Source organism: Vombatus ursinus, unplaced genomic scaffold (genome assembly GCF_900497805.2).
Source record: "Vombatus ursinus unplaced genomic scaffold, bare-nosed wombat genome assembly UNPS02014818.1, whole genome shotgun sequence".
NCBI classification, from domain to species: domain Eukaryota; kingdom Metazoa; phylum Chordata; class Mammalia; order Diprotodontia; family Vombatidae; genus Vombatus; species Vombatus ursinus.
The window spans coordinates 56,194,400-56,221,488 of NW_020954596.1; the positions used below are offsets into that span (position 1 = coordinate 56,194,400).

A 27,089-nucleotide genomic window follows, 5' to 3' on the forward strand; every position below is an offset into this window, starting at 1 on the left:
TGCCTCTTGGACTATTTGGCGTCATTATTAGACCAACAGCTTGAATGGACAACGTAGATAAGTCTAATTTATAGTCAGAGTTGAGGCTTATAGGAAGAATGGCATGGTCATTCATGCTCTCATTCATTGATTTATATCTCTGTGATTTGCTACCAGTAAAGTGGGAAAATAGCAAATGACAAGAGGGGTGCCATTTCCTTGTATCAGCAGATATGTGTCTTTGGCATCTCTAGTACCCAAGAGCTGTATCATAAGATGTTATTAGAATACTAGCAGTGATAGTGACTGCTGTAGCTCCTGAGAGACCTCGCAGTAATTTTTCTTTTGGTTAGGTTTTATCACTTAATTTTAATAATAGATCACCTGTCTCTTGGCTGACCTGGTAATTCAACTGATCATTTGGGTATTCCTTTGTTCTTTTTTTTTTTTTTTGCAAATCCTTTTTTAAATAATTTATTTATTTTTAGTTTTCAGCATTCACTTCCATAAGATTTTGAGTTTTAAATTTTCTCCCCCCTTACCTCCCCCCTTCCCAAGATGGCATGTAATCTGATAAAGACTCTACTTATACATTTATATTAAGCATATTTTCACATTAGTCATGATGTATAGAAGAATTAGAACTAATGGGAGGAACCATGAGAAAGAAGAAATAAAATAACAAAAGAAAAGGAGAAGCAAATAGTGTGCTTCCATCTGCATTCAGGCTCCATGATTCTCTTTCTGGATGTGGATAGCATTTTCCATCATGAGTCTTTTGGAGTTGTCTTAGATCCTTGCATTGCTCAGAAGAGCCAAGTCTATCAAAGTCAGTCATAGCACAGTATGGCTGTTACCATGTATGATCTTATCCTGGTTCTGCACATTTCACTCAGCATCAGTTCGTATAAGTCTTTCCAGGTTTTTCTGAAGTCCCCCTGCTCATCATTTCTTATAGCATAATAGTATTCCATTACATTCATATACCACAATTTGTTTAGCCATTTCCCAGTTCATGGGCATCCCCTCAATTTCCAATTCTTTGCCACCACAGAAAGAGCTGCTATAAATATTTTTGTGCATGTGAGTCCTTTTCCCATTTTTATTATCTCTTTGGGATACAGACCTATTAGTTGTATTGCTGGGTCAAAATAGTTTTATAGCCCTTTGGGCATAGTTCCAAATTGCTCTCCAGGATGGCTAGATCAGTTCACAACTCTACCAACAATGAATGCATTAGTGTTCCAATTGTCCCATATCTTCTCCAACGTGTATCATTTTCCTGTTTTGTCATGTTAGCCAATCTGATAGGTGTGAGGTGTTACCTCAGAGTCGTTTTGATTTGCATTTCTCTAATAAATAGTGATTTACAGCATTTTGTCATATGACTATCGATGGCTTTAATTTCTTTCTCTGAAAACTGCCTATTCATATCCTTTGACCATTTATCAATTGGGAAATGAATGACTTGTGTTCTTGTAAATTTGACTCAGTTCTCTATATATTTTAGGAATGAGACCTTTATCAGAGACCCTGGCTGTAAAAATTGTTTCCCAGATTTCTGCTTCCCTTCTAATCTTGTTGCATTGGCTTCCTTTGTTCTTTAGACTCATGTCTAATAAGGAAAATTTAAAAGGTCCCAAGTTTGTAGTATATTTTTGCCCTTAGAAGAGTGAGTAATGAAACATGAATAGCTAATGATTTTACTCCCACTTGGAAAGTTGGCTGGGGGTTCAGATCCCAGCTTTGCAAGCTCACTCTTTCCTTTGTGATTCCTATAGCTCTCTCCTGCCCTCATTCCGTAATTTGTTATTGTTGAGTTGTTTTTCAGTCACGTCCACACCTTTGTGACTCCATTTGGGGTTTCCTTGGCAAAGATACCGAGGTGGTTTGCCATTTCCTTCTCCAGCTCATTTTACAGGTGAGCAACTGAGGCAAACAGGTTTAAGTGACTTGCCCAGGGTCACACAGCTAATAAGCGTCTGAGGCCAGATTTGAACTCAGGAAGATGAGTGTTGATGGCTTCAGGTCTGGCATTCTTTCCACTGTGCCACCTAGCTGCCCTATGAATAAAGGTACACAAGGAAATACAAGGACAGGGTCGAACACAAATGTTTATTAGGAATAAGATTAGGTCGGTGAGATTCAGAATATAAGAACACAATTAGAAATGGGTGCTAGTCACACTAATCTGAAGTAAAGTATGTGGGGTGGTGTGGGGGTGAGGAGTGGGTTACAGGACCACGAATTCCTCCATGTCTGTTTTTCTTCAGCACTCCAGGCATCTGATCAGACATATGCCAGAGAGAGAGAGAGAGACAGAGAGGGAAAGAGAAAGAGAGACAGACAGACAAAGACAGAGATGCTTAATAAATGTTTGTTGAATTGAATTGGTGGTAGTGACATCTGCAGTTCCTTATTTCAAATCCAAGCCTCAGTGAGGACCACAAGAGGTTCTATGTGTGTGTATGTATGTGTGTTACACATATATGTGTATGTATATATATACATTCATATCTACATCTATACACACACACCCATACATACACAGAGAGAGAACTATCTATATTTAGTTATATATATACTTCTCCAGTTACCTGCTTAGAGTTTACCTCTTGTGTGCCAGGTACTGTGCTAAGCTCTAGGGAAACAAATAAGAAAAAGAAAGACAGTCTTTGCACTCAAATTGCTTACAATCTACTGGGAGGAGACAGCACCCAAAAGGAGGTTGGAAAGTGGAGGGAGGGACACCAGAGAATACCCAGTGTGGGGGCTGCTTATTCCATGGAGTTGAAATCAGGCAAAGCTGCAGATGCAAAATGGAGTGAGCTAGACGTCTGGTTTCTGCTCTCTCTGAAGGAAGGCTTTGAGACGAGTCAGAGGAGGCTGAGGGAGGTGTTATTTCCAAGGTTTGAGTGAGTGGTACAATGATGAAATTTGAAGTGATGAGCTAATCCTGGGAGCGACAGTGTTCTGTGGAGTAGAAACCAGGCAGAGCTGTAGATGCAAGTGCTGCCACAGCCTCACTGCTGGTCCATGTGTCCGGGAAGAACCTACCATTTCCTCTTTTCCTGATGTCCTGTCTCCACTCTTCCCTCATCTCCTCGTATCCTCTTGGAGAGATCATTGAAAAGTGTGGCTATTAAGGAAAATCCCACCCTCCAGCCCTCATCTCTACTTAGTTTCCTGTCTCACCTCCCTGGGAAGAAATAGAACTAGCAGAGTCCTTTGTGACTTAGGTCCTCTGGAACGCTAACAGCCCAAGCCTTATCTTAAGGGCTGAAACAGTTTACTGTCGAAAGTGTTTCCCTCCAAGTCAAATATGAACTTTATTGATAAATTCTAAAATCTTCTTATCCAACCATGATCTGTTGGCTTTTCACTTCTCCCTCTGCCTTCCCTTATTAAACCCTACTCTCCATCTACACCATGATCTCCAATCCCTTGACCCCTCAACTCTCTTCCAGGCAATCTGCCCTACATTAGCCACTTCTCTTCTCCCCGTCTTGATCCCTTGGAGAACCATTTCAACTCTATACTGTCCTCCTCTCTTTAAACCCTGTAGGTTCAGGCCCTCATCACTTAATGCCTTGATTACTGCAAAGGCCCGAGCCTGTTGATGGGTCTGTCTTCCTGAAGTATCTCCCCACTCCAATCTATTCTTCATTCAGATAAAGTGATGTTATCTAAAACATGTCTGATCATGTCACTCCCCCCCCCCCACTCAATAAACTAATGGCTTCCTGTTACCTCCAGGAGCAAATACAAAATGCTCTGTTTGGTCTTCAAAAGCCCCTTACTCCCTTTCTAGTTTTTCTATACCTTTCTCCCCAGCTGTGATACTCTTAGATCTGGTGATATCCACACACCCCCCCCCTGCCCCCAGCCCGGCTGTTCCATACACAAGACATTCCATCTCTTGGCTCTGGTTATTTTCTCTGGCTGTTCCCAGGCTTGGAATTCTATCCCTCATCTACTCTATGAACCTCATGGTTTCCTTTAACCAAACTAAAGTCCCACCTTCTATAAGAAGTTTGCCATATCCCCTCTTAATTCTAGTGTTTTCACTCTTTAATTATTTCTATTTATCCTGCATATAGCTTTCTTGGTATATATTTTCTTGACTGTTGTTTCCACCATTAGATTGTAAACTCCTTGAGGACAGGGACTCCCTTTTGCCTCTTTTTGTATCCCTAGTGCTTAGCACAGTACATAGGAGGTGTTTAATAAATGTTTGTTGAATGAATGAATGTGGTAAGACTTTAATTCAGCAAACACTTATTAACCTCCTCCCGTGTATAATTTATGAAGTGAAGCTGGATGCAAAGACCACAGTCAAGGAGTTTAACTGAAGAAGAGGGAAGGGAATAAGCATTTACATAACTCCTAATATATGCCAGGCACTGTGATAAGTACACAATCCTGAGAAGTAGGTGTTACTATTATTTCCATTTTTCAGTTGAGGAAACTGAGGCAAATAAAGGTTAAATGACTTGCCTAGGATCATACAGGTAGTAAATGTCTGAGGCCACATTTGAATTCAGGTCTTTCTGGCTTCCGGCCCAGTGCTGTACACAATGTACCACCAGCTGCCTCTGAGGAGAGGAATAACTAGGAAAGAGAAGACTAATAACTGGGAGAGTGCAGGGGAGGAAAAAAAGGCAAATAGCAAGGCACAGGAGATGAGCTTTGAAGGAAGTTGGGGAGTCTGAGGGGCAGAGGGAAGGAGGGAAGAAAAGGGAAAAGCTAAGTGACAGCACAAAATGGGATACAGAAGGATAAGTCAGTCAATTTAATAAGCTAGAAATTAGAGTATATGAAGAGGAATATATGAAATACAATAAATCTGGAAAGGTTGGTGAATCCCAAGTTGTGGAGGCCTTTAAGTGATCTTTTGAAAGTAAAAGCCCCCAAATTATATGTAGTATAGATTTTTTGTTTTGTTGTGTTGTGTTGTTTTAGTCATGTCTGACTCTTTGTGACCCCATTTGAGGCTTTCTTGGCAAAGATACTGGAGTCTTTTTCCATTTCCTTCTCTAGCTCAATTTACAGATGAGGAGACTGAGGCAAATAGGTTTAAGTGACTTGCCCAGGGTCACACAGCTAGTAACTGTCTGAAGTTGGATTTGAACTCAGGTCTTCCTGACTCCAGGCCCAGCACTCTATCCACTGCACCATCTAGCTGGCCACGTAGTATAGTTAGTGGTACCCAAAATAAGTAAGGAAATAGCACTAAATGTCCCTGGTGAATTCATTTCACCTGGCAGAGATAAATTACATTTTTGGTTACTGGTAGGAATGATTTCCAGCAATGATGTTTGAAAGAGTGTAAAGAATGAGATTGGAATAGATCAGATGTTATACCAGTTTTCAAACGTGAGAAGAGAAAGGAGTATGAAAACTGCAGGCCAGAGTGATTGACTTTCTTTCCTGCCAAAATACATTGGTAAAGGGATGGTTAGTGAACCTCAAGAAAAGGCAGCAGTGATCACAAAGAGGTTGTGTGACTTCATCAAGAAGACGCCTAGACCAAGAGCAGTAATATAGAGAGAAGAGTTTACTTAAGTTCTAGCAAAGCGTTTGTGAAAGTTTTATGTTCTTGTGGGAAAAAATGGAAAGTATCTGCCTTGGGCCAGGCCCTGTGCTTAGTGCAGGGCACACAAAGAAAGGCAGAAAATAGTTGCTGTCCTCCAGCACCCCTCCAGCAGGAACAGCCCTGCATCACCAGCTGCCTGTTTTGGTATTTCAAACTGTGTGTCCCGTAGACATCTAAAGCTTGACGAGTCCAAACTGTAACTTACCATTTTGCTAAAGTCCTCTCTGCTGCTCTATGTCTGTTGAAGGCACCACCATTCTTTAAAGCTTTCAAATTAACAACTTCTGTGACCTTTGACTCATCACTCTCCCTGGATCAGATATGTCTTCCATTATGATACGTTTGCATAATCCACTTAGTTGCCAGATCTTGTATTTTCTGTCTTCAAAACCTCCCTCACATCTGATACCTTCTCCCTGTTCATTCAGCCACTGCCCTGGTTCAGGTCCTCATCACTTCTTGCCTGGATTATTGCAATAGTAGGTATCATTCTGTGAAAATGGCCTCCCTCCCTCAAGTGTCTCCACTCTCCAATCTATCCATGCATCTGCCAAAAGTGATTTTCCTAAAGTACTTAGTGATGTCACTCCTCTATTCAGTAATGCCAGTGACTCCCAATTATCTCTAAGATCAAATAAAAACGTGTCTTTGTGGCAGTAAAGTCCTTCAAGCCCCAAACCTACTTGTCAAGCCTCATCTTATCTCATTCTCCTTCCCTCATTCTGGTTCAGCCAAACTCGACTTCTGGCAGATCTTCTCTCACATGATTCAGTCTCCCATTTCTTGCGTTTGCATTGGCTGTCCCCCATGTCTGGGAAATGTAATGCATTCCATCCTCACCTCTGTCTCTTAGAATCCTTTAATACTCAGCTTAAGCACCACCTTCTACATGAAGCTTTTCCTGATTCTAAAGCTCCTTGTGCCCCATCCTCAAATAACTTTGTCTTTGTTTTCTATATATTCTTGGGTTTTTTTATATTTTGTTTTGTTTTGTTTTGTTTTTTGGTGCAGCAGTCAGGGTTAAGTGACTTGCCCAGGGTCACACAGCTAGTACATGTCAAGTGTCTGAAGTCACATTTGAACTCAGGTCCTCCTGGCTCCAAGGCCAGAGCTCTATCCACTGCACCACCTAGCAGCCCCTTGTTTTGTATATATTCTTCATAGACTTGTTTAAGTCCATGTTATGTCCCCTAACAGAAGCTCCTTGATGGTCAAGAACTGTTTCATTACTGTCTGTATAGTCTTAGTACTTAGCACAGTGCCTGGCACGTAGTAGGTGCCTAAAAATATTTGTTGATTGATTTATCATCTCAAATTAATTTGACTTTGGCCCTAGAGAAATAGTTACTTCTAATTTGTAGTCTCATCTTGGGTTCAAAATGTATACTTTCCTTTCTGCTAAAAATCAGCTAACTGACATTTTAATGTAATTTGTGGCACCTTTGGGGTGATACATAGAATTACAGAATTTTACAATTGCACTTTATTTGCTGTCTAATTCAACGCATACTCACACCCATACTTGGCAAATGTTACCCAGAGGCCTATGACTTAATATTATCCCATGTTTATCTGGAACCAGAATCTTTTTATGATCCTGATGGTATTATGATTATTTAATTATAATTGCACATGGGTGTGTGCTATATAAGTAGTACATTTAATATTGCCTGTGAAATCACATAGGTGACATATACGAGCAGAATTAATCTTTTAACTGAAAGCTACAAATATTACTGGCATAGATTCCATTTTCCAAGTACTACATCTGTATTTGACGATCAGAAACATGACTGAGGACATTTTATGCATGCGGCAAGTTATAAAAATGATACCCTATATGAAGACCATACCTCTAATTCTGAGGCTGATGGTAGCATCCCGTTTCCCCTCGAAATCTTTCTCAGTCTTCTGACTAAGAGGTCAGGTGTTTGTGCAGCAGTGCAGACCACACACCCCTCCTCTATAAACAGGACAATGACCCTCTCTTAATTGGTCCCAGTGCTTTCTGGTTAGAAAAATCTCTGCCTGAAATGGAAGAAAGATTGCTCATAATCTATATGATATTGACTCTGGGAGGGTAGGAAATTTTGAAATTAAAATGCATCATATTAATAGGTTAACTTAAGGGTCTTGGTTTTGTAGCATTGTTTAATTATGGTTTATGGACTATATTACATAACATTAGGCAGTAGGTAGCAACTCCCAGCTCTGTTCAAATCAGAATAAAAAAGGGTTAGAATACCCAAGGTGTCAGTGCATCAGCTAAAGCTAGAGGCCTCAAGAGTGTTGATGACACCTTTCCAATATAAGGATGAATATAAGTACCTGTGATGCATGAGCAGATACTAATCCGGATGCAAATTTAATAGTTTTAAATCTCTGAATCCTTTTTCCTTCTTGAGCACTAGTTTGCTTTTGACCAAGGTAATTTCATCAGGCTTTGTGTATGTGTACACATGTGTGATCATTTACCTGCTTTTCAGATTTTTTATTCTATTTATTAAATCACACCTACCATAATCATGGGCAGCTAGGTGGCACAGTGGATAGAGCAGCAGGCCTATCAGGAAGTCCTGAGTTCAAATCCATCCTTAGATACTTAAGCCATTTGAACATCAGCAAGTCACTTAACTCTTTTTGCCTCAGTTTCCTCATCTGTAAATTGAGCTGGAAAAGGAAATGGCAAACAACTCCAGTGTATTTGCCAAGAAAACACCAAGAGGGGTCACAAAGAGTCAGACACAACTGAAATTGACTAAACAACACAATAATCACCTCTTATTTTAATGTGGCATGTCCTAGTTACCTTATTAGGAAATTAATAATGTTACATAAATTACTACCATGTTTTTATGGAAGCAAAGGTACGTATTCCAAAAATGGTACATAGATGAACTGGGTCAGGGGCCATTCACTTCACCAAATTGCGGTGAGCATGAAAAGCTACTGTAAGAGCATATACTAAAAAGTCCTGTGTTGGAAGACAGACACAGAGGCACGTGCACGGAGAACAATCTAACCATGCCCTCTGATGCATATAAAGTAGATGGGAGGTAAAAATGTAGAATTGTAACAATACTAAAAGCATCTTACTAAAATGATCTGGTGAGGTCTTTGAAGCTCTTCTTGGTGTCCAGTCATTTCAGTTATGTCCTGTTCTTCATGACCTCATTAGGAGTTTTCTTGGCAAAAATATTGGAGTAGTTTGCCATTTCTTTCTTCAGCTCATTTTACATATGAGGAAACTGAGGCAAACAGGGTTAAATGACTTGCCCAGGGTCACCCAGCTAGTAAGTGTCTGAGACCAGATTTGAATCCAGGAAGATGAGTCTTTCTGAATTCCAGGCCCTACACTCTATCCACTGTGCCACCTTTGAAGCATATCATATTTTTTTATATATATAATTCATCCATTCTTTCTCTACTTGTGTATTTTTTTTCTCTGCTCCTTAGCTATAATTCTTTAATATTAAGTCAATCCACAATGGCAGCGATGTGGATGCTTCCTAATATGGTTTAGATTGCAACTTATCCACCCCTGTTCTGAACAACTTTTGTCTATTTCCCCATTAAGTCCTCCATGAGGTCACATGATATGGCAGGTGCCTTCCTCTTATCTCTTGCATATGGAGTCTTCATGCGTTCTCTCTTGGTATGTAACCAGCCCACATCCCTTTTTTCTAGTTATACATCTTTTTAAATATGTTGTATGACATCTTATCCATGAAGTTCTTCATTGGTAAGATGAATTAGCCTATTTACACGCACTCTATGGTCCTGGTAACTCACACTATTGATTCCTCTGAGATTATACTAACATGGGATTTGCACCTATTGTCATTGAAACAACACCAGTGTTGGTTTGTTTATGTTTGTATGTGCATGCATGTGTATGTGTGATTGTGATTTTGTTTCAAGGAAAAGCTCGGGGTCATTTAAAGGGCTGCACAATTTCCTAGATGTAATCTGATTACGTTCTTCCTGTTACTCAGTTTTGGGTCCAGTTCATTGTTCATCTGCAATATCTGTCTAAGATAGACATGCAGCTTGTCCTATTCTTATCTGGAAGAAGATAAAGAAAACTCCTCTGCTTCCTCTCCTGTACTCATGTTGTCACTACTAACTTTTTTTTTTAAAATAAAAAGTACTGCCGCCAACAGAAATTTAATCATTTCTGTACAGACATTGTTCTTGCTTGCTCAAACCAGTTAGATTAGAAGAGTGGGGAAGTCATTTACTCCTGGCTCCAGTGAAAGAAAGTTCCATTTCCTTCTTCTGTTTCTCCCCAAATCTGTGTTGACCCCTCACGCCTTTTGGCAGTTACCCTCCTCCATTCCTTGAGCTGCAGGTACAGGGTTCTCATGTCTACAATATGCCATATGTCTTGTAGGAAGATCCTCACATTCAGTAAGCCAGACAGGTGCTTGCTTCATTTTCTGGATGCATAATTTAATATTCATTAAATATCAAACTTGAAAATTGAAAAGAAATTCCGCATGTAAGTAATCACTCTTAGCCTTCTTTTACCAGCTTTTTGTCTCTCTCAAATATACAAAATTCACTTGGCTTCCTGGAATGAATCAATTCTTTCAAACTAAGAAGGAGTTTTCAAGGACAGGAGATATATTTGGAAAAAAAAAAAAGGAAGAAACGGTGGATCTAGATGTTAAATAACTTTGCTAGTGATTGTTTAACTCTGGGCAGTTTGCAATTCCTTAGTAAAAAAAAGGAATGAGACTATCCGACACTAATGAGTAGCTGACGTTGGCAGTAAATTGAATTACGTATCCAAATATTGGTTCTGTGCCACAGCATCTAAGAGATAAGATCTCATTATATATGTATATATGTGTACATATATATGTATGTATATATTTTAAATTTAGAAAAAAGCTGAAAACAGAAGCACCACTGGAACTGAGACTTCTGGTCATAAGATCAGGTTCAGTTTCTTCTCTTGAGAAAGAATTCTAAAGAATACACAGACCATGCCCTGCGTTACTTAGAATGCCAACCCATTTGTTGAATGTTTGGGCCCATTACTGTTATTTCAGAAAGACTTGATGAAAAGACAGGACCAGATTCTAGGGCTTTCTGTTACACTGCCTGTGCCGACTTTCCACATTCTTACAAAATTCTTTTTGTTTGGCTAGATTCGCTGATCTAAGCTGGACTTCCGGGCACTTCAGACATGACAGACCCTCTTCAGTGGGTCAGATATCACTGGCCACGACTGATGTCTGGTGCAGGCAGGAACGACGGCGAGAGGTTTTATGACTATTCCTCATTGCTTGTGTGCGGGAAGAAGCCCCCTGAGACGCCTAAACTGGCAGGAAAACACCGAGTGGTGATTCCTCGTGCACAGTGCTTCAAGGAGGAGTACGAGAAAATCTGTGGAACATACATGAATAATCGGATACGGACAACAAAGTATACGCTCCTGAATTTTGTGCCAAGGAACCTGTTTGAGCAGTTTCATAGGTATTATATCTTACTCGTCGTTGAAGAATCTCAGAATTTCCATTTTCTCTTCCATTTATGGGATTTATGGAATTTTTAATCCGATGTTTTAACTGATTCTAATCAAGTCAGCTTCATCATCTGTTCTCTTGAGATCTTTGTGGTATAATGGGCATCTGTTGGATTCAGATTATCATCTGATATCTATGGTATTATAGACGATCCTGGTCTGACGAGAGGTTATGGGGAAACATACCTGCATGATAAATGTGCTTCCCTCCTTCAGCCTTCCTTTATTGTTTTGGTGATTTAAAGGGGAAACATTATTTTTCCCCAAGAATCACCTGCATTATATGAATAATGAATGTCCCTTCCCAGTTACTTCCTGCCCTGATGAGTCGGAATCAGTAGCTGATTCTTTCTCTACTTTCTCTCCCTTGTTTATCTCATTCACCTTCAGAGCTTTGACCCAAATGGGTAAATGTATATATGTGTGTTTATACATATGGATGCATGCATATGTGTATACCTATATACATGGGTTTATATGTTCAATTGTTTAGTCATGTCCAACTCTTTGTGACCTTGTGAACCATAGCACGCCAGGCCCTTCTGTCCTCCACTAACATGTTAGATACCTTCCAGTGTGAGGGGCTTGTCTTCCAGTGTCATGCCTTTTAGCATTTTTATAACATTGATGGGGTTTTATTGGCAAAGATCCCAGAGTCGTTCGCCATTCCCTTCTCCAGTGGGTCATCTTTTGTCAGAGCTGTCCACTATGACCTGTCCTCAAAGCTCATAGTTTCATTGAACTTTGCAAGCCACAACAAGGTAGTGATTCAGGAGGGGTATGTTTGTATACATACGCACGTGGATGTGTGTATACATATATATGTACATATATATGTGTGTGTATATATGTATATATACATGTGTGTGTGTGTGTGGTTTTTCTTTTTGGGAGAGAGCAAGAGCTCTAGATAAACAGTCCTACAATACATGTACACCTCATTGTCAACATGTACAAAATTCAGTTGTATATTATTTTTCCTAAAATTATTATTTCTTCTGACTTGACTATTTTTGTCACTGATTGCATCATTCACCTTATCTTCCCATGTCAGAAACCTTAAGATTATATTTGACTCTTCTCTCTTCCTTAGCTTTCATAATTAATCAATTAGCAAGTTCCAAGTCTGCCTCAGTAACGCATCTCCCATCTATCCTCTCATTTCTGTTCTCAGTAAACCTTATGCTTAGAGAGGCCCTCCTTGTCACCTGCCTGGACTATTAAACCTACAGGAAGTGTGGTGCAGTAGAAAAATCAGTGAACTTTAAGTCAGGAGAACCTGGGTTCGAGTCTCACTGCTATCACTGACTGTGACCTTGGACAAGTCACTTAACCTTTCTCGGCTTCAGTTTGCTTATCCTGTAAAATGATGAGGTGCATTTAAATATCCTTTGTGTTTTCTTCTAGCTCTAAATCTATGACCTATAAATCCCTTAACCTCTCTGATCTTCAGTTTCCTGATTTGTAAAATGGGAGTAATAATACGTGTGTTTCACAGGGTTATTATAATATTTAGCATTTATATAGTGCTTTGAAGTTTGCAAAGTGCTTTACAAATATTATCTCATTTTTTTCCTCACAGCAACCTAGGAAGTGGATGCAATTATTATCTCCATTTTAGAGATGAGGAAACTGAGACTGTGAGAGGTTAAATGACTTGCCCAGGGTCACCTATCTAGTATCTGAGGTAGAAATTGAACTCGAGTCTTCCTGACTTGAGGTCCAGCATTCTATCCACTGCACCAGTTGACTCTGATTTTTCTTCATTTCAATTCATCATTCATTTGTTTTGACAAATCTGTCTTCCTTACAGATCTTAAACAGATCTGGTCATGAGACTCCTTTGCTGAGAAATCTTGAGCAGTTCCATCTTGTCTACCAAAGTTCAAACTCCTTAGCCTTGCATCCAAGGACTTTCACAAAGAGACAACCCAGAAATATCCTGGAGACTCCATCCTGACCTTCTAAGGCAAAAGATCACTTGCAGAGAAGGGAGACCCAGGGCTGGAGTACAAGTTTCTCCTGAGATGGTGATGGTTAAAGAATAGGGCCATGGTGAGCCAGCAAGTGAAATGGAGACCTCACCCCCTTATTTTGAAGAAAACTTGGGCCTAAAGAAGTTAAGCATCTTGTTCAAGGTGATATAGGTAGTTAAGCAGATCCAAGAATTGGTCCCAAGTACTCTGATTCCAAATAACTCACAAATGTGCATTATTTCATTTACTTCTCATAACAGTTTTGTGAGGTAAATAATGTAGGTATCATTATTCCCATTTTACAGGAGAACAAAATGATGACATGACTTGCCCAGAGCCACCCAACCATGTATTAGAACTGAGATTCAAACCCAGGCTTCTTCTTACTGTCCATGCTTTCTCAAAATACTTTGAGTCAGGGAGCCTTAACCAGTAGACCCCACACCATACCACACTTCTCAGGAAGGGCCTGGAAACATGGAATGAGTGAGATCACTGTCCGCCAAGCTGGAACGAGGTCTTTGTGTACGCCATAAATTATTGTCCATAAGAGGCTCTGAGCTTTCCTTCCAATTCAGGCAGCTTGACTGAGCACAAAACAAATAACTTTGTGCTAGGAAAATTTGGGGCATTAAAAATGTGTGTATTTATAAAAGTCATATTAAAAGATAACTTTTGTTGGGCCCTTAGGCAAGTGCTTGTTTTGTGTGTCCTTAATCCTAGTGCAGCCTATTTGGGGTCATGATATAAACTTTCACAAAAGACTTGCCATGAAGAATAGTTCATTTTATACAATTTTGCAAAGTGCTTTATAGTTTAGTATAGCATAGTATAATATAGTATAGTGTATTATAGTATAGCCCCACCACCCCTACCATAAACTCATCCAAGACCATTTTGTCAGAATTACAGAATCTTAGAATTTTTACAGCTAGAAGAGACCTCAGTGTCTATTAAATGCCTAATAAACATTTGTTGACTACCCAATGCTCTAAAATACCGTACAAGTGGTCATCCAGCATTTACTTAAAAATATTGTCACCCTACTTCCTTTGATAGTCCATTTCACTTTGAAATACCTTTCATTTTTATGAAGCTTCCTCTCCACTCTGATATCAAGGCTAAATTTGCTTCTTTAAACTTCCAGTCATTGTTTCTTATCTTGTACCATAATTAAATGGAATAAATCCAGTCCCTCCTCCAACTGGCAGGCCTATAAATTCTTGGAGTCAGTTATCATGCCCCCTCTCTTATATTTTCTCTCTTCTGGGTTAAAAATCTCCAGTTACCCCAAGTGTTTCTCATGTATCATGATCCTGAGTCCCTTCATCATCCTGTTTTCCTTTTTCTGGCTAGCTTCACTTTTTCAATATCTTTTCTAAAATGTGATCCAATTCTCTAAATATGGTCTGACCAGGGCAGAATACTGCAGCTCTATTTTCTCCTTTTGTCTAAATATTATACCTCTCATAATGTAGCCTAAGATTACAATATTTTTCTTGGGGCTGTATCATACTGTTGACATAAGGGCTTACAGTTTGTGAACTCTCAGATCTTTTTTTAGAATAATTTCTGGTTTGCTACACTTCCCCCATCTTGTTCTTGTGAATCTGATCTTTTTTAACTCAAGTGTAAAATAATCTAACCCAAATCTCACCATCCTTCTCACAAGAATTGTTTGAGAAATGTTATCAAATACTTTGTTACAATTTAGGTAAGGTACCTACTGTAATCCTCTGATCTATTCATCTAGGTACTTGTGGCAAAAAGAAAAAAAAAGGAAATGAAGTTATTCTGGCATAACCTGTTCTTGGTGAAGCCATGCTGACATTTCGTAATCTTCACTTCCTTTTATAGGTGTTATTAACCATCCATGTACTAACATGTTCTAGAATTTTGCTAGAATCGAAGTCCTATATTTTTAGACTCTGTTCTCTTCCTCACTGGAACACCAGGATCACATTTGCCCTTCTCCAATTCTGTGGTGCCCCTAACATTTTCTAGCATCTTTCAGAAGTCACTGAGAGTGGTTCAGCAATCCCATCTGCCAGTTTTTGTTTCTAGCATGCTACAGTGCAGTTCACATGGACCGGATAAATTGAATTTGTTAAAGGCAGCTCATAATATCTCCTTATTTATCATAATATCAGCCATTTTTGTTCAGTGCTTTCCAGTTCAAAGAGTCTTCTCCGTGGCCAGGACAACAAACTAGGGTTGAGCAGCTCTACCTTCTCTGTCGACCGTTATATTGTCCCATTTGCCCTCTTTGATCCTCCTCTAGTCTCCAAAATAGATTTTAAATCCATTTTGTTGTCCTTTACTCACCAGGCTTAGCTCATTGTGAGCTTTAGTCCCCTATTATTATTTTTATGGGACTATTGCATATTTTTTATTCATCCTCTGTTACTTACTGATGAATTCCCTTTATGTCTACACTTTTGTCTCTTTAGACAATTACTTCTTTTCCTTATCAATATTGTGTGTGTGTGTGTGTGTGTGTGTGTGTGTGTAATTTCACTCTTAAAACCTCTCAATTACTTGAACCTTTTATCTATTCTAGCAAAGTCTAGTGCTCCTCTATGTGCTGGACAGTAACTGGCCTTTTTTGCTTGCTTAAATTCAAATTGGATGATGGAGTGGTAACTTACCCAGAATGTTTCTAACATTTCCACCCCAGCAACCATTGCTTTCTTGATAGATAGAAGGTAAAGTTCCCTTCTTTGGTTCTCCAGTCTCCCAAAAGATAAAGTTATCATCAAGCCAAAACAAAATATTAGCTTCCCTCATTTTAGAAGAAAGACTCGTCCAGCAGATGTCCATATAATTGAAGTCCCCATTACTCTTATGTCGTGCTTCTGTCTATGATTCATCATCTGCTTCTACAATTCTTCATCTGTTTCTGCTTCAGTGCAGGTAGTCTGACATAAAATGTTGGACACAGAGTTGGAGCTATTTTCATGGATAATCACTTCCTGATTTAAATGTACCTTATTGATTTGAATAAGATATACTTCTCCAGAGCCAAGTTCCACTATCCCTCAAATGTCATGAATTCAAATCCTGCCTTAGTAATTTAGTAGTTGAGTGACCCTGGGCAAATCCTCTTAGAGTCTTGATTTCCATTTGAAGACACAGATACATACTTTAATGAGGTTGGACAGGATATGGTACTTTCATATTTTTGAAAGTTAGCTATGAGTATATGAATTTTAAATCTCCTTGAGGAAATTATTCTCATTTTCCTAGAAAAAGCTGGGTAACTTTGTGGTTAGAGCACTAGGTGTAGCATCAGAAAAGCTTGAGTTTGAATTCTGTCCCATTCACTTAGTAGCTGTGTGACCCATGGGAAGTCACTAACCTCTCTCAACTTCCTTATCTATAAAATGGGGATAATAGGGAAAGCTAGGTGGTGCAGTGGTTAGAGCACCGGCCCTGTAGTCAGGAGGACCTGAGTTCAAATTTGGCCTCAGACACTTGACACTTACTATCTGTGTGACCCTGGGGAAGGGTCTAGCCATTGCGTAGCCAAAAAAAAAAAGAGAGAGAAAGAGAGAGAAACAAAAAACTCAAATGGGGATAATAACGTATACCTCACAGGAACAGTGTGAAGATATGAGATAATATTTACATATAATCTTTGCAAACTTTGAAGTGCTATATAAATGTTAGATATTGTTATTACTATTATTATCATTCAGTGACGAGATCACTTCTGTTTCTGTCTCCAGTTATATTTAAGCCACCTATCATTCTACCGTGCTTTACTGCTCTGGTTCCTTGATTTTCTGCTATGAGTCTCTCTCTTCTTTATATGCAGTGTTATTCTGGCCAGTACTAGCCCCCTTCTTTACCTATTCTTTGAATTAACAAAAGAATCATTTATCAAGTGCTTACTATATGTAAAGAATTGTGTTAAGCACTGGAGAGATATATCAAAGAGTCATTGCTTTCAGGGAGCCCATCTTCAAATTCAGGGAGGGGACGTCTATAGAAGTTTTCAGCTGCAAGTCAGATGGAAAGAGCCAGTGGTTCTTATGGTGTGGCAGCAAGGCAAGGCAGATGGTAATATATCTTCTGTCGTGAAATTTTCGTAAATAAAACCATATCAGTTTATGACATTGAACCATTTCATGATGACAAGAATCTTGTTGGAAAGAACTTTCTTTTCTGGGTCTTCAGTAGCTGTAGCTGCTGAGGAGGCAAGGACTGCGAGACCCGTAGGAGAAGTTTCCAGGTCTCATAAGCATAAGAGCTGTTTTCTTGGATGATTGCTTTATGATTTAAATAGACCTTACTGATTTGAATAAGACACATCCCTCCAGAACTGTATTTTAGTGATTGGTATCATTCCTCAAATTTCAAGGAGGTCAGTTTTACCTCCTTAAATTAGAATTGTTCAGTTCCTTTTGCTTGTTATCTATACTTTATCCTTTTAAAAAAAGCAGTCCTTGGAACTTACCTCCTGTGCATTTCTGGATGTTTCTTCTTCCAACGTGGTAGCTATCCTCTATACAACTATGTTCAACAGAAAGATATAGGCAGTTTTTGCCTGCCTTCTTTCTTTATTTAAAGCCCTTTTTCGATTAGATTTCTAACTCTGAGTCAGACAAACACCAGCCCTGGTTAGGTTCCTGGACAAGAATCTGTCATTTCTATATTTTAAGCTATGATGTAAAAATCCAGCCTCTCTTCTAACACATCTTCTCAAGGAATTATTTTACTTCCCACATCTGCCATCTCGCAAAACCCTTTCCTTCAGTTGGCATCAGTAAGGAAAGCACCACTTATGCTTTCAAGAGACTAAATTTCTTGCTCAGAACTTCGGAGCTTTAGTAATATTTTTGGGACTCCTCACGGTAGTGTCATTTGTGACCATATGAATCACCAGAATTGAGTAGTACTCATCTGTCTAGTTGGACAGTTCTTCAGTCTTGTCCTAGATAATTGGCCAGGGAAGACAATAAACCTTGGTATTGTTACTAGTTCAACAGTTAGCTGCCTCCATACCCTTAAATATATCTCCTAGAGAGCTAAGTATTCGATTGTTTTTCTTTTACCTTTTCTCCTCTATGTCAAGCTCTTTTACTCTCTGACTTCTTGACCCAGGTCATGTTTCTCTTCTGTCTTTCCAGATTGTTATTGTCTTTTTTTGTTTGTTTTCACAAATAATAATCTCATTTCTTTAAAAAAAAAAGTATTTCATTTTCCCTAATAAGCTGGAGAGAGAAGTGTTAACTTGAGCCCTTTTACTTCCTTTTCTAAGAATGAGGCCATCCTGTGCTTGAAGCATAAGTAACAGCCTTACTACCCATTCAATGTGACTTATAAAGATTATTTTTGAAACATCCTAACAATAATGATAATAATTATCATTTTTATTGGAAAAGCAGTATGAAATGGTGGAGAGCCAGCACCGTGGTTAGGAAGACTTAAGTTCAGACCCTACTTCTGCCGTGTACTGGCAAGTCAGTTAACTTCCCAGGCTGAGCTTTATTGGTAAAAGGAGCTTCTTCACCAGAGTTCTCTTCACCAATGAAATCACAGGTCCAGACAAATAATAATGACACCAAATATCATTACCTTCCCTCAGTGATTAAACCTCGCCAACAAAGGAGTTGTTGTTATTGTTGTTCAGTCATTTTTCAGTTGTGTCCAACTCTTTCTGACCCCATTTGGGGTTTTCTTGGCAAAGATACTGGAATGGTTTGCCATTTCCTTCTCTAGTTCATTTTACAGATAAAGAAACTAAGGCAAACAGGGTGAAGTGACTTGCCCAGGGTCGTGCAACTAGTAAGTATCTGAAGCCAGATTTTAACTCAGAAAGTCGAGTCTTCCTATCACTAGGCCTGGTGCTCTATCCACCGTACCACCTAACTGCCTAACAAAGTAGACAGAGGGGATATTTTTTATTATAAAATTTTGGAAGCTAATGTTTAAGTTTCAGTTTCCTGCCATTGGATATAGTTAAGATGATAATCTCAGTTTGGGACAAGGTATTCTTTTATATGAAAGATTCCAACTTTAATAGAGAAAGACATTATGTGGAAACTTTAAATGACAATTTCCATACTCATTCACCCAACATATGTTGACAGAGCCCTAACTATGTATTTGGAGGGTACTGTTTAAAGATAGGCTTTTACTATATATTCCATTGAGTATTAATGAAAAACAACATAAATACACATTGTCCAAGGTGCCATCCTTAAGTCCTTTTGTATGCCAACAGCAACTTTCATCTTAATAGTCATTATAAAAATAATTTTTAAAAATTAATTTCAATAAGTTCCTGATATCCATGTCATCATTTATGGTTATTTCTTAAAGTAATTTTTTCTTTCTCTCTCAAACCCCATGGCCTTAAAGCACCACAATTTTGTTTCTTGGTTGTGATTAATAATAATAATAATAATAACAATAATAATAATGTATATGCTGGTACTGCTGTGCTTCTGAAGGGGAGAGGAAAATTACAATCCTCGAGGGTAATATTTTTAGTATAGAATCTGAGAGGGAAATAATTTGGAAATTGTAGCTGTTCTAGAATCACTCCTACTTCAACTCCTATTTCTAGAGTTTAGAATTAATTGGAAAACTTTATAATATGAATCTTTTGGAAGGAAGAGAAAAAATTTTTTCCTGATTAAGCCTTTTTTCAACACTCTTAATGTTGTTAGAAATTAATAGGTATAGTACAGAGATATTTGACAATGTAGAGCTTTATTTTTATTTGGCTTCATTTGCTCCTAATTCCCCCCCCCCAAAAAAATTTTTCTATTGTTTGATCTTTAAAAGAACCATTAGGTTAAGAAAAGCTAACTGGATTCTTTAAGCCCTGACCTAATACATTCTCTCTCTAGAGTAAGGGACATAATCAATGTAAGCTATTACTACAAGATCATAAGCAAGGTGGGATTGATTTTTCCCTGGAATTTAATTCAAAAAACGTTTATTAAGTACTTACTCTGTCTTAGGAATTTAGAGATATAAAGATGGAAATGATAATTCTTGCTTAAGGAGCTTATAGTCTAATACAACACATAACAATAATAATAATAATAACTGACATTTATATAGTGCTTTAAATTTTGCAAGATCTTTTACATCCATTATTTCCCTTGGGACTCAAAATAACCTTATTCATTAGGTGCTACAGATATTATCCTTCCCATTTTACATTTGGAGAAACTTGTGAGGTTCAGAGAGGTTTAAGTAACTTTCTCCTGTCAAGTGATCTAGTTGTAGGTAGAACTTGAATCAAAGTCTTCCTGAGTCCAAATCCACTACTATCTATTGTACCATGCTGCCTCCCAAATGTGATACAAGGTAGAATGCAATAGGGAAATGGAGATAGAAAACAAAATGTTCTGGGGAAAATTTTCATGAAGAAGAAATCACTTTCAGATAGATGTGGTGATGGTTTGGTGGGGGAGGGAATAGCAGAGCGAAGGATTAAGAAATGTATTCAAGGGTTCAAGATGATCCATGTGAATGTCTGGAGGTGGGAGAGTATAGGACAAGATCAGAAAAAAATCTAGTAGCCCCCTGTGAGTGGAACAGAGAAGAGGGATACTTCAATGATATATCATTTATTCATCAGCATGGATTATAACCCTCTGTAACCTAATACAGTGGCTGTCATTTAGTGGTTCACAAACCCCTTGTGGTTTCATGATAAAAAGTCTTTCATGGTGCCTTAAGCAATAAATAATTGTCCAGTTATGTTACTATTTGCAAATAATAATAAGCATATGAAGTTTTGCTGGATTCTTTGAATTTTTCCATGATGTCTCACAGAAGATATTTGTAATTATTTTATAGTTAGTTTTAAGTTTTTATGTTTATTTTTCATAATTATATATAGAATAGTCTTTTGTGTTTTATAATTATAATTATAGAGACTTGAGAATGTTTCACAGACAGTAGTGAGAGATGAAGAGATTGGAGGAAGAAGAGAGGGAGGGAGATTCACAGAACAAGATAAGTCCAAGTGAAATCTTTCTTTCTAGTAAATTTAATTATTAGCTATTGGGTCAAAGGTTTTCATTGTGGTAAATTTATGAATAAATCTAGAAGAATATTATGAGTAGTATATTAATTTGATCGGGAGCTCACAACACACTTTATTGTTGTTGTCAAATGGGGTTTGCAGATCAAAAAAAAACATTGAAAACCACCTTATAACCAACTAGGTGATAAGCTTCCTACCTCTCAACCATCTTCTAGAACTTGTGTGCATTTTTTTTCTCTTTGTTCCTTCTTAGCTTTTTAACAAATGTCCCCGCCTTCATCATTCATAAGGTCCTAAGGCCCTCAAGTCAAAATTGTCTTTATTAAGTCATTTGACTGAAATTAGAGGCTGTCTTCTTTGTTTCTTTTCTGTATAAGTAGGTTGACTGTGCTCACAAGAATTATCATAGAAAACTTATGTATTCTGGGCTAGTCAAGGCCCAGAATTTAAGTTAGAAAGAAGAGGAGCACCTTATAGACCATGCTTTGCCAAATTTATATAAAAGTGAGTGTGCATATAAGCTAAGATCTGTAGCTTTTAATCCTGGATAAATTTTGGCCAACTCTCTTAAGATATGGCAACTCTCAGACTGTAAGTTGGAGAGTAGGTGCCGATTTGCATTGGTGGAGGGAGGGTTTTCTACAGTGAAAAATCACTGGCCAAAAAAAATGACACAAAAGTTTTACTGCTTCTACTGCATCCTCTTAATATTTCATTTTGTTATTTTTGCTGGTCCCGCTAAATGATTAAATCTTAAAAACATATTCCAATACTGAATTTAGAATTATGGGAGAGGAAGTTTATCTAGATTTCAGGGTGGATGTTAAACTTTCAGTTCTATTTTTCACAATATCATTTTTCCCCTGTATATTACTTTTGTAGTACTAAATTCCAAACCAAGTATAAAAGACTCATAGAAAAATGCTCTATAGATCTGATTAAAAAATAAAACCTTGAAATTGCATTTAATGCATCTTGTTAACAACATCTTTTTGTGTGTGTGTTTTTCCCAGAGCTGCCAACTTGTATTTCCTCTTTTTAGTCGTCCTCAACTGGGTCCCTCTGGTAGAAGCCTTCCAAAAAGAAATTACTATGCTGCCTCTTGTGGTCGTTCTCACAATCATAGCAATTAAAGATGGCTTGGAAGATTATCGAAAATATAAAATAGACAAACAGATCAACAACTTAATAACAAAGGTATATAGTAGGTAAGTAAGATGCATGTTGGGTTTTTTAATATTTCTATAGCACCCTTACATTGCATGAAAATCTTTTTTTGCATAACATTAAAATTCCTTTATAGGCACTTCCTTGGTTTGCGTTAAGTTTTTCAGCAAACATTACTGTGTGTGCTGTGGAGAATGCAAAGATGCTTGAGAATGATCCCAGCTCTCAATAAGCCAACAATTCTTAAGTCTGGGTTCTTTACTTGGAGAATAGAGAAGAAAAGTAGGGAAGTTACATTTGACTAATGTGAAGAAGTTTTCTCTTTTTTTTCCTTTATACTTTAAAAGTCTTTGTATCTTTTGCTTGCGAGTCAAAACCTCAAGGTGCTCCTCTTTGAGTTCTTCGTTGTTACCTTTCATATATTTTGAGTGGCAATCTGCCTTTCAAAAAAATTAAAAAGTTATAGCCTTAAATTCAATATCAAAATTTGAATTTTTTTTTCTAATTATGTCCCTGAAAGAGGAGTGGAGGATATGTAGGTAGAGTAAGCTCCCAAAACAACATTAGAATATGCTGTGCAATTGTTTAAAAATTTTAAAAAAAACATTTAGTGATTGCTTTCAGATCAGATTGATGACAGAAAACTCTTTAGATTTCATAGAATTTGGACAACAGATAGCATGAGCTGGGAAACATGGGTAAAGCAGAAGTAAAATTGTAACCATAGCTCAGGATCAAATTTTAGAAGGTCTGGAGTTTTAGGGTAAGGAGTCTGGTCTTGCCGGTTTTTAAGAAGAGAAGTGGAATGATGGAAACATTGTTTTAGGGGGATAAATTTGGTAGTGGTATATAGGTTGGCAGAAAGGAATTGAAGTCAGAGGGTCTAAAGTGGTATCAGTAGGAATGGATACAAAAAGTCGAACTTGGTGATTGATTTTTTTGAGTGTTGGTGACTTGAAAATTGATGGTAATATTAACAAAGAGAGAAGGTAAGAGGAGAAAAATATTAAGTTCCATTTTAGGGACTGTATTAATTGCTGAGGATGCAAAGACAAAAATGAAATAATCCCTCAAGGAGCATACATTTTATGGGTGAAACAATGTATACAATGTGAATATATTCGAAATAAATGGAAGGTAACTTGAAGAGAGTTGGGAAAACTTGAGTCCAAATATGTTCTCAGACACTTACAAGCTGTGTGGCCCTAGACAAATCACTTAACCTTTGTCTGCCTCAGTTTCCTCATCTATAAAATAGGGATATTAATAGCACCTACTTCCCAGAGTGATTGTGAAGATAAAAAAGAGATATTTGTAAAGTGCTTTGCAAACTAAATGCTATATAAATGCTATTATTATTGTCTCATGTGACTAGTACGAATAGCAGTAATCCTATCTCTAGTCAGACTGAAATTAGCACCTAAGCTCTTTTGGGAATTTTTAGAAATAGATTCCCTAGACAAGAAATGGAAAGCGGGCAGTTACAGTACATGGGCAACATCATGGCAGTTGACAAGATATCCCTCACTTCTTTATTCTTGCTGCAGGAACAATAATGAACTCAGTATTACTATTGCTACTAACAAGGATATAATAATTTGCTACCCATGGCTCCAGTCACAAACCCTTTAACTGTATAGACCAAAGCTTCTTTGCCTGGCCACTATTCCCTGAAGAATATAAAATCCTTGGAGCTGGAGGACTCTCTCACTTTAGTGTTTGCATCCCCAGACCTTTGTGCAGTCCATGGCTACGACACACTTAAATTGATTTATTGATTTTTTTGTGTGTCTCATCAAACATCTTGGATACTGAATATATTGAGTCCCAATCCAAACATATTGGCTTATTGATTATCTTGTCCCTATTTTGTCACAAGCAGAGATTTAATTCAGGGTTAAAAAAGGAAAAGACCAGGCCCTAGTGGAGAGCTGGATTGATCGTAAGCTTTTGGTGATCTGTGAAATGAAATTTAAAGATGGTATGAATCAGTCAGTGAATCAATCATTTATAAGTCTCTTGTGTGCCAGGCACTCTGCTGGGAATGCAAAGATAAAAAGAAAAAAAAAGAAACAATTTATACTATTGGGTCGTGGAGATAGAGAGAATGTGTACATATATGTGCATGTATATTTATACATACTGTATCTGTATTATACAAAATAAATAGAGAGTAAACAAAATTAATCCAAGGTAGTTAAGTAAATTTAGGGAAGGGAGGGCATTACTAGATGGGAAGGAATCCAGAAAGGCTTCATGTAATAGGTGGTGTTTGAGTTGCATCTTGAAGCACAGAGGGAGTCTATGAAGTGGAAGGAAAGAGGGAGTACACTCTAAAAGGAGGGCCACTGCCCTCTGTACTTAAGGAAAAGAATAACCTTTGCAGTTATGTGCACAATGGATACAAGTAGGGAAAGACTTGAGGCATGGGAAGCAAGGAGTAGGATATTACAATAGTCCTGGAAGAGACGTATGATGATGTGAACTAAGATGGTGGCAGTTTGATTAGAGACAATGGATGGTTGCAAGAGATATTGTAGAGGTAGAAGGCTAAAGAGTTGGCAACTGATTGGGCTTGTGCAGTAAAGGAGTAAGAAATTGATGATGTTACTGAGATTATGAATCTGAGAGACTGGCAGGATGGTGGTACCCTAGTAAGAAACCAGAAGGTTCAGTAGAGAGGAGTGTTTGTGGAGGAGGAGAATACCATCCATTCTGGACATGCTGAGTATGAGATACATAACAGCCATCCAGTTTGAAATGTCCAGGTAGTTGGTAATGCAAGACTAGTACTCAGGAAAGAGACAAGAGTTGAGTATATACATCTGTGAGGCATAGGTATAGAGGTGATAATTAAACCTATGTGAACTGATCCTTACCCTGGATTTCTGCCACCAAGTCCTGACACACCCGAGCTTCTATCACTGAGAATATAGAAGGAGAAGAAAGAGTTCAGGACACAATAGGTATGATGAGCCACCAAAGGAAATTGAGAAAGCAGTTAGACAGGTAGGAGAAGAATCAGGAGACGACAGTGTTATGAAAACCCAAAGAGGAAGAGAGTAGTCAAGAGGACGGGGTGTGGTTGGTGGTGTCTAGTAAATCAGAAAAGTCGAGGAGGATGAGGTTTGAGAGAAGACCATTACATTTGACTTTTAAGAAATGGTTGCTAATTTTGAAGAGAACAGTTTCAGTTGAGTGACATCAGAAGCCAGGCTGTGGAGGGCTGAGAAATGACTGAGAGAAAAGCAAGTGGCTTCAAGATGGCATAAATCCCCTATTTCCAAATGATAGTAGAAAACTAAAGCCTTAACTGTTGTGTCTGATACATTCTTTCACAATTTGATATTTTTTTAAAAAGAAAGAGAAAAAAAGTTCCAAGACCAAAATAATAAGACTGTAATTTCTCCTATCTCAGAGAGGTGAAATTGTGAAATCATTACACAACATGGCAGAAATATAGTAAGAGCAGCAGAACATTGATCTTTGTCTCTCTTAAGGAAATACTCGAGCAATTCCATTATTATGCCAGTCTTTGTTCTAGTAATTGCTCCTTTGAATTATGTTTTATTCTAAATGTGATTTTAATGATAAGTATCACCATTATTTTCCCCACTGTTCCCTTAAAGACATTATGTATATTATATATGACTAGATAAATAAATAGAAACATTAGAATGAATAGAGCAATAACTTTTTGATGGTACTATACAATGTATAGCAATTGTCTACGATGTGCTTATTAGACAGGGAGGATTATAACATCAGTTTGTAGAGGCCAAGAGTTTTTTCTTTGGATTTACTTTATATGATGTCAGTCATATGTGCGCAATAAAGAAGCTTTATTGGGTATTTTGAAGCTTTATTGGGTATGTTCAAACACCTGTTACAAAATGTACTATGAAAATTAATAGGTACAATTACTGACAACATTTTTTAAAAACTGATTTGATGATTACACTTTTAGAACAATAGACTATAATATATGTTTATCATGTCTGAAGCCCAAATTATAGCTACTTTTAAGATGAACCACCAAGCTAACCTCCAGTTTTTTTCATGAATAAAAAGTTTGTCATCTTGAGTAGATTGTACATACCAATGATGTGCACACAATTTTGCACACCTGTCATTTTCTTTCTTTCCTTTTTTTTGGGGGGGGGGGTGAGGTAAGCAGGGTTAAGTGACTTGCCCAGGGTCACACAGCTAGTAAGTGTCAAGTGTCTGGGGTCAAATTTGAATTCGGGTCCTCCTAACTCCAGGGCCAGTGCTTTATCCACTGCACCACCTAGCTGCCTCTACAACTTTTATTTTCAAAGTTTGAATCCATGTTCCAAAGCCAATATAAATATCTTTGTTATTTAATACCAAGTCTTTACCTAGGGGGAACTTCAACTCAGAAAGTGATACAATAGTATTTAGCTGGCAGGAACTCTTGGGTTATGAGCCATTTTAGGAAATCATGTTTTCCAAATAGTTAACAGTTTATCTTGTAGGTGCCAGAATCAGGGATATGTTGTAGCCTGCTTGTACAAAGGAGAAAACCAGTTGTTAAATTTTCAGTGGGTGCATTTACACCTTGGAAATCAGCACTTGATTTATTGTTTTGTTGATTGTTTAGACTTAAGAAAGTGATGGAGAAAATGTTAATAATGCAGATGAAATTTAAAATTGCAGTTTTCAAAGAGTGAGTCCTTAAGCATCTCCTCTCACAAGTATCACCCACAATCTTTAATACTAAAAGCTGATGGTCTCAGGTGATGCTAATTTTGTAGTGGTAATATTGTAAACTTTTATTTGCTTTTCTGTCTCCAGCTTATTATGGCT

At 37.9% G+C, this 27,089-nt stretch overlaps 1 protein-coding gene across 1 annotated transcript in view; it reads left to right on the forward strand.

Moving 5' to 3' along the window:
• Positions 1–27,089, forward strand: part of ATP10D (ATPase phospholipid transporting 10D (putative)) — a 115,463-nt gene that overhangs the window by 30,901 nt on the left and 57,473 nt on the right. Inside the window, exons 2-3 of the mRNA XM_027836062.1 lie at positions 10,732–11,059; positions 22,109–22,303. Coding sequence (XP_027691863.1) covers positions 10,770–11,059; positions 22,109–22,303 — 485 coding nt within the window. The 5' untranslated portion in view covers positions 10,732–10,769. The remainder of the gene's footprint in view (positions 1–10,731; positions 11,060–22,108; positions 22,304–27,089) is intronic.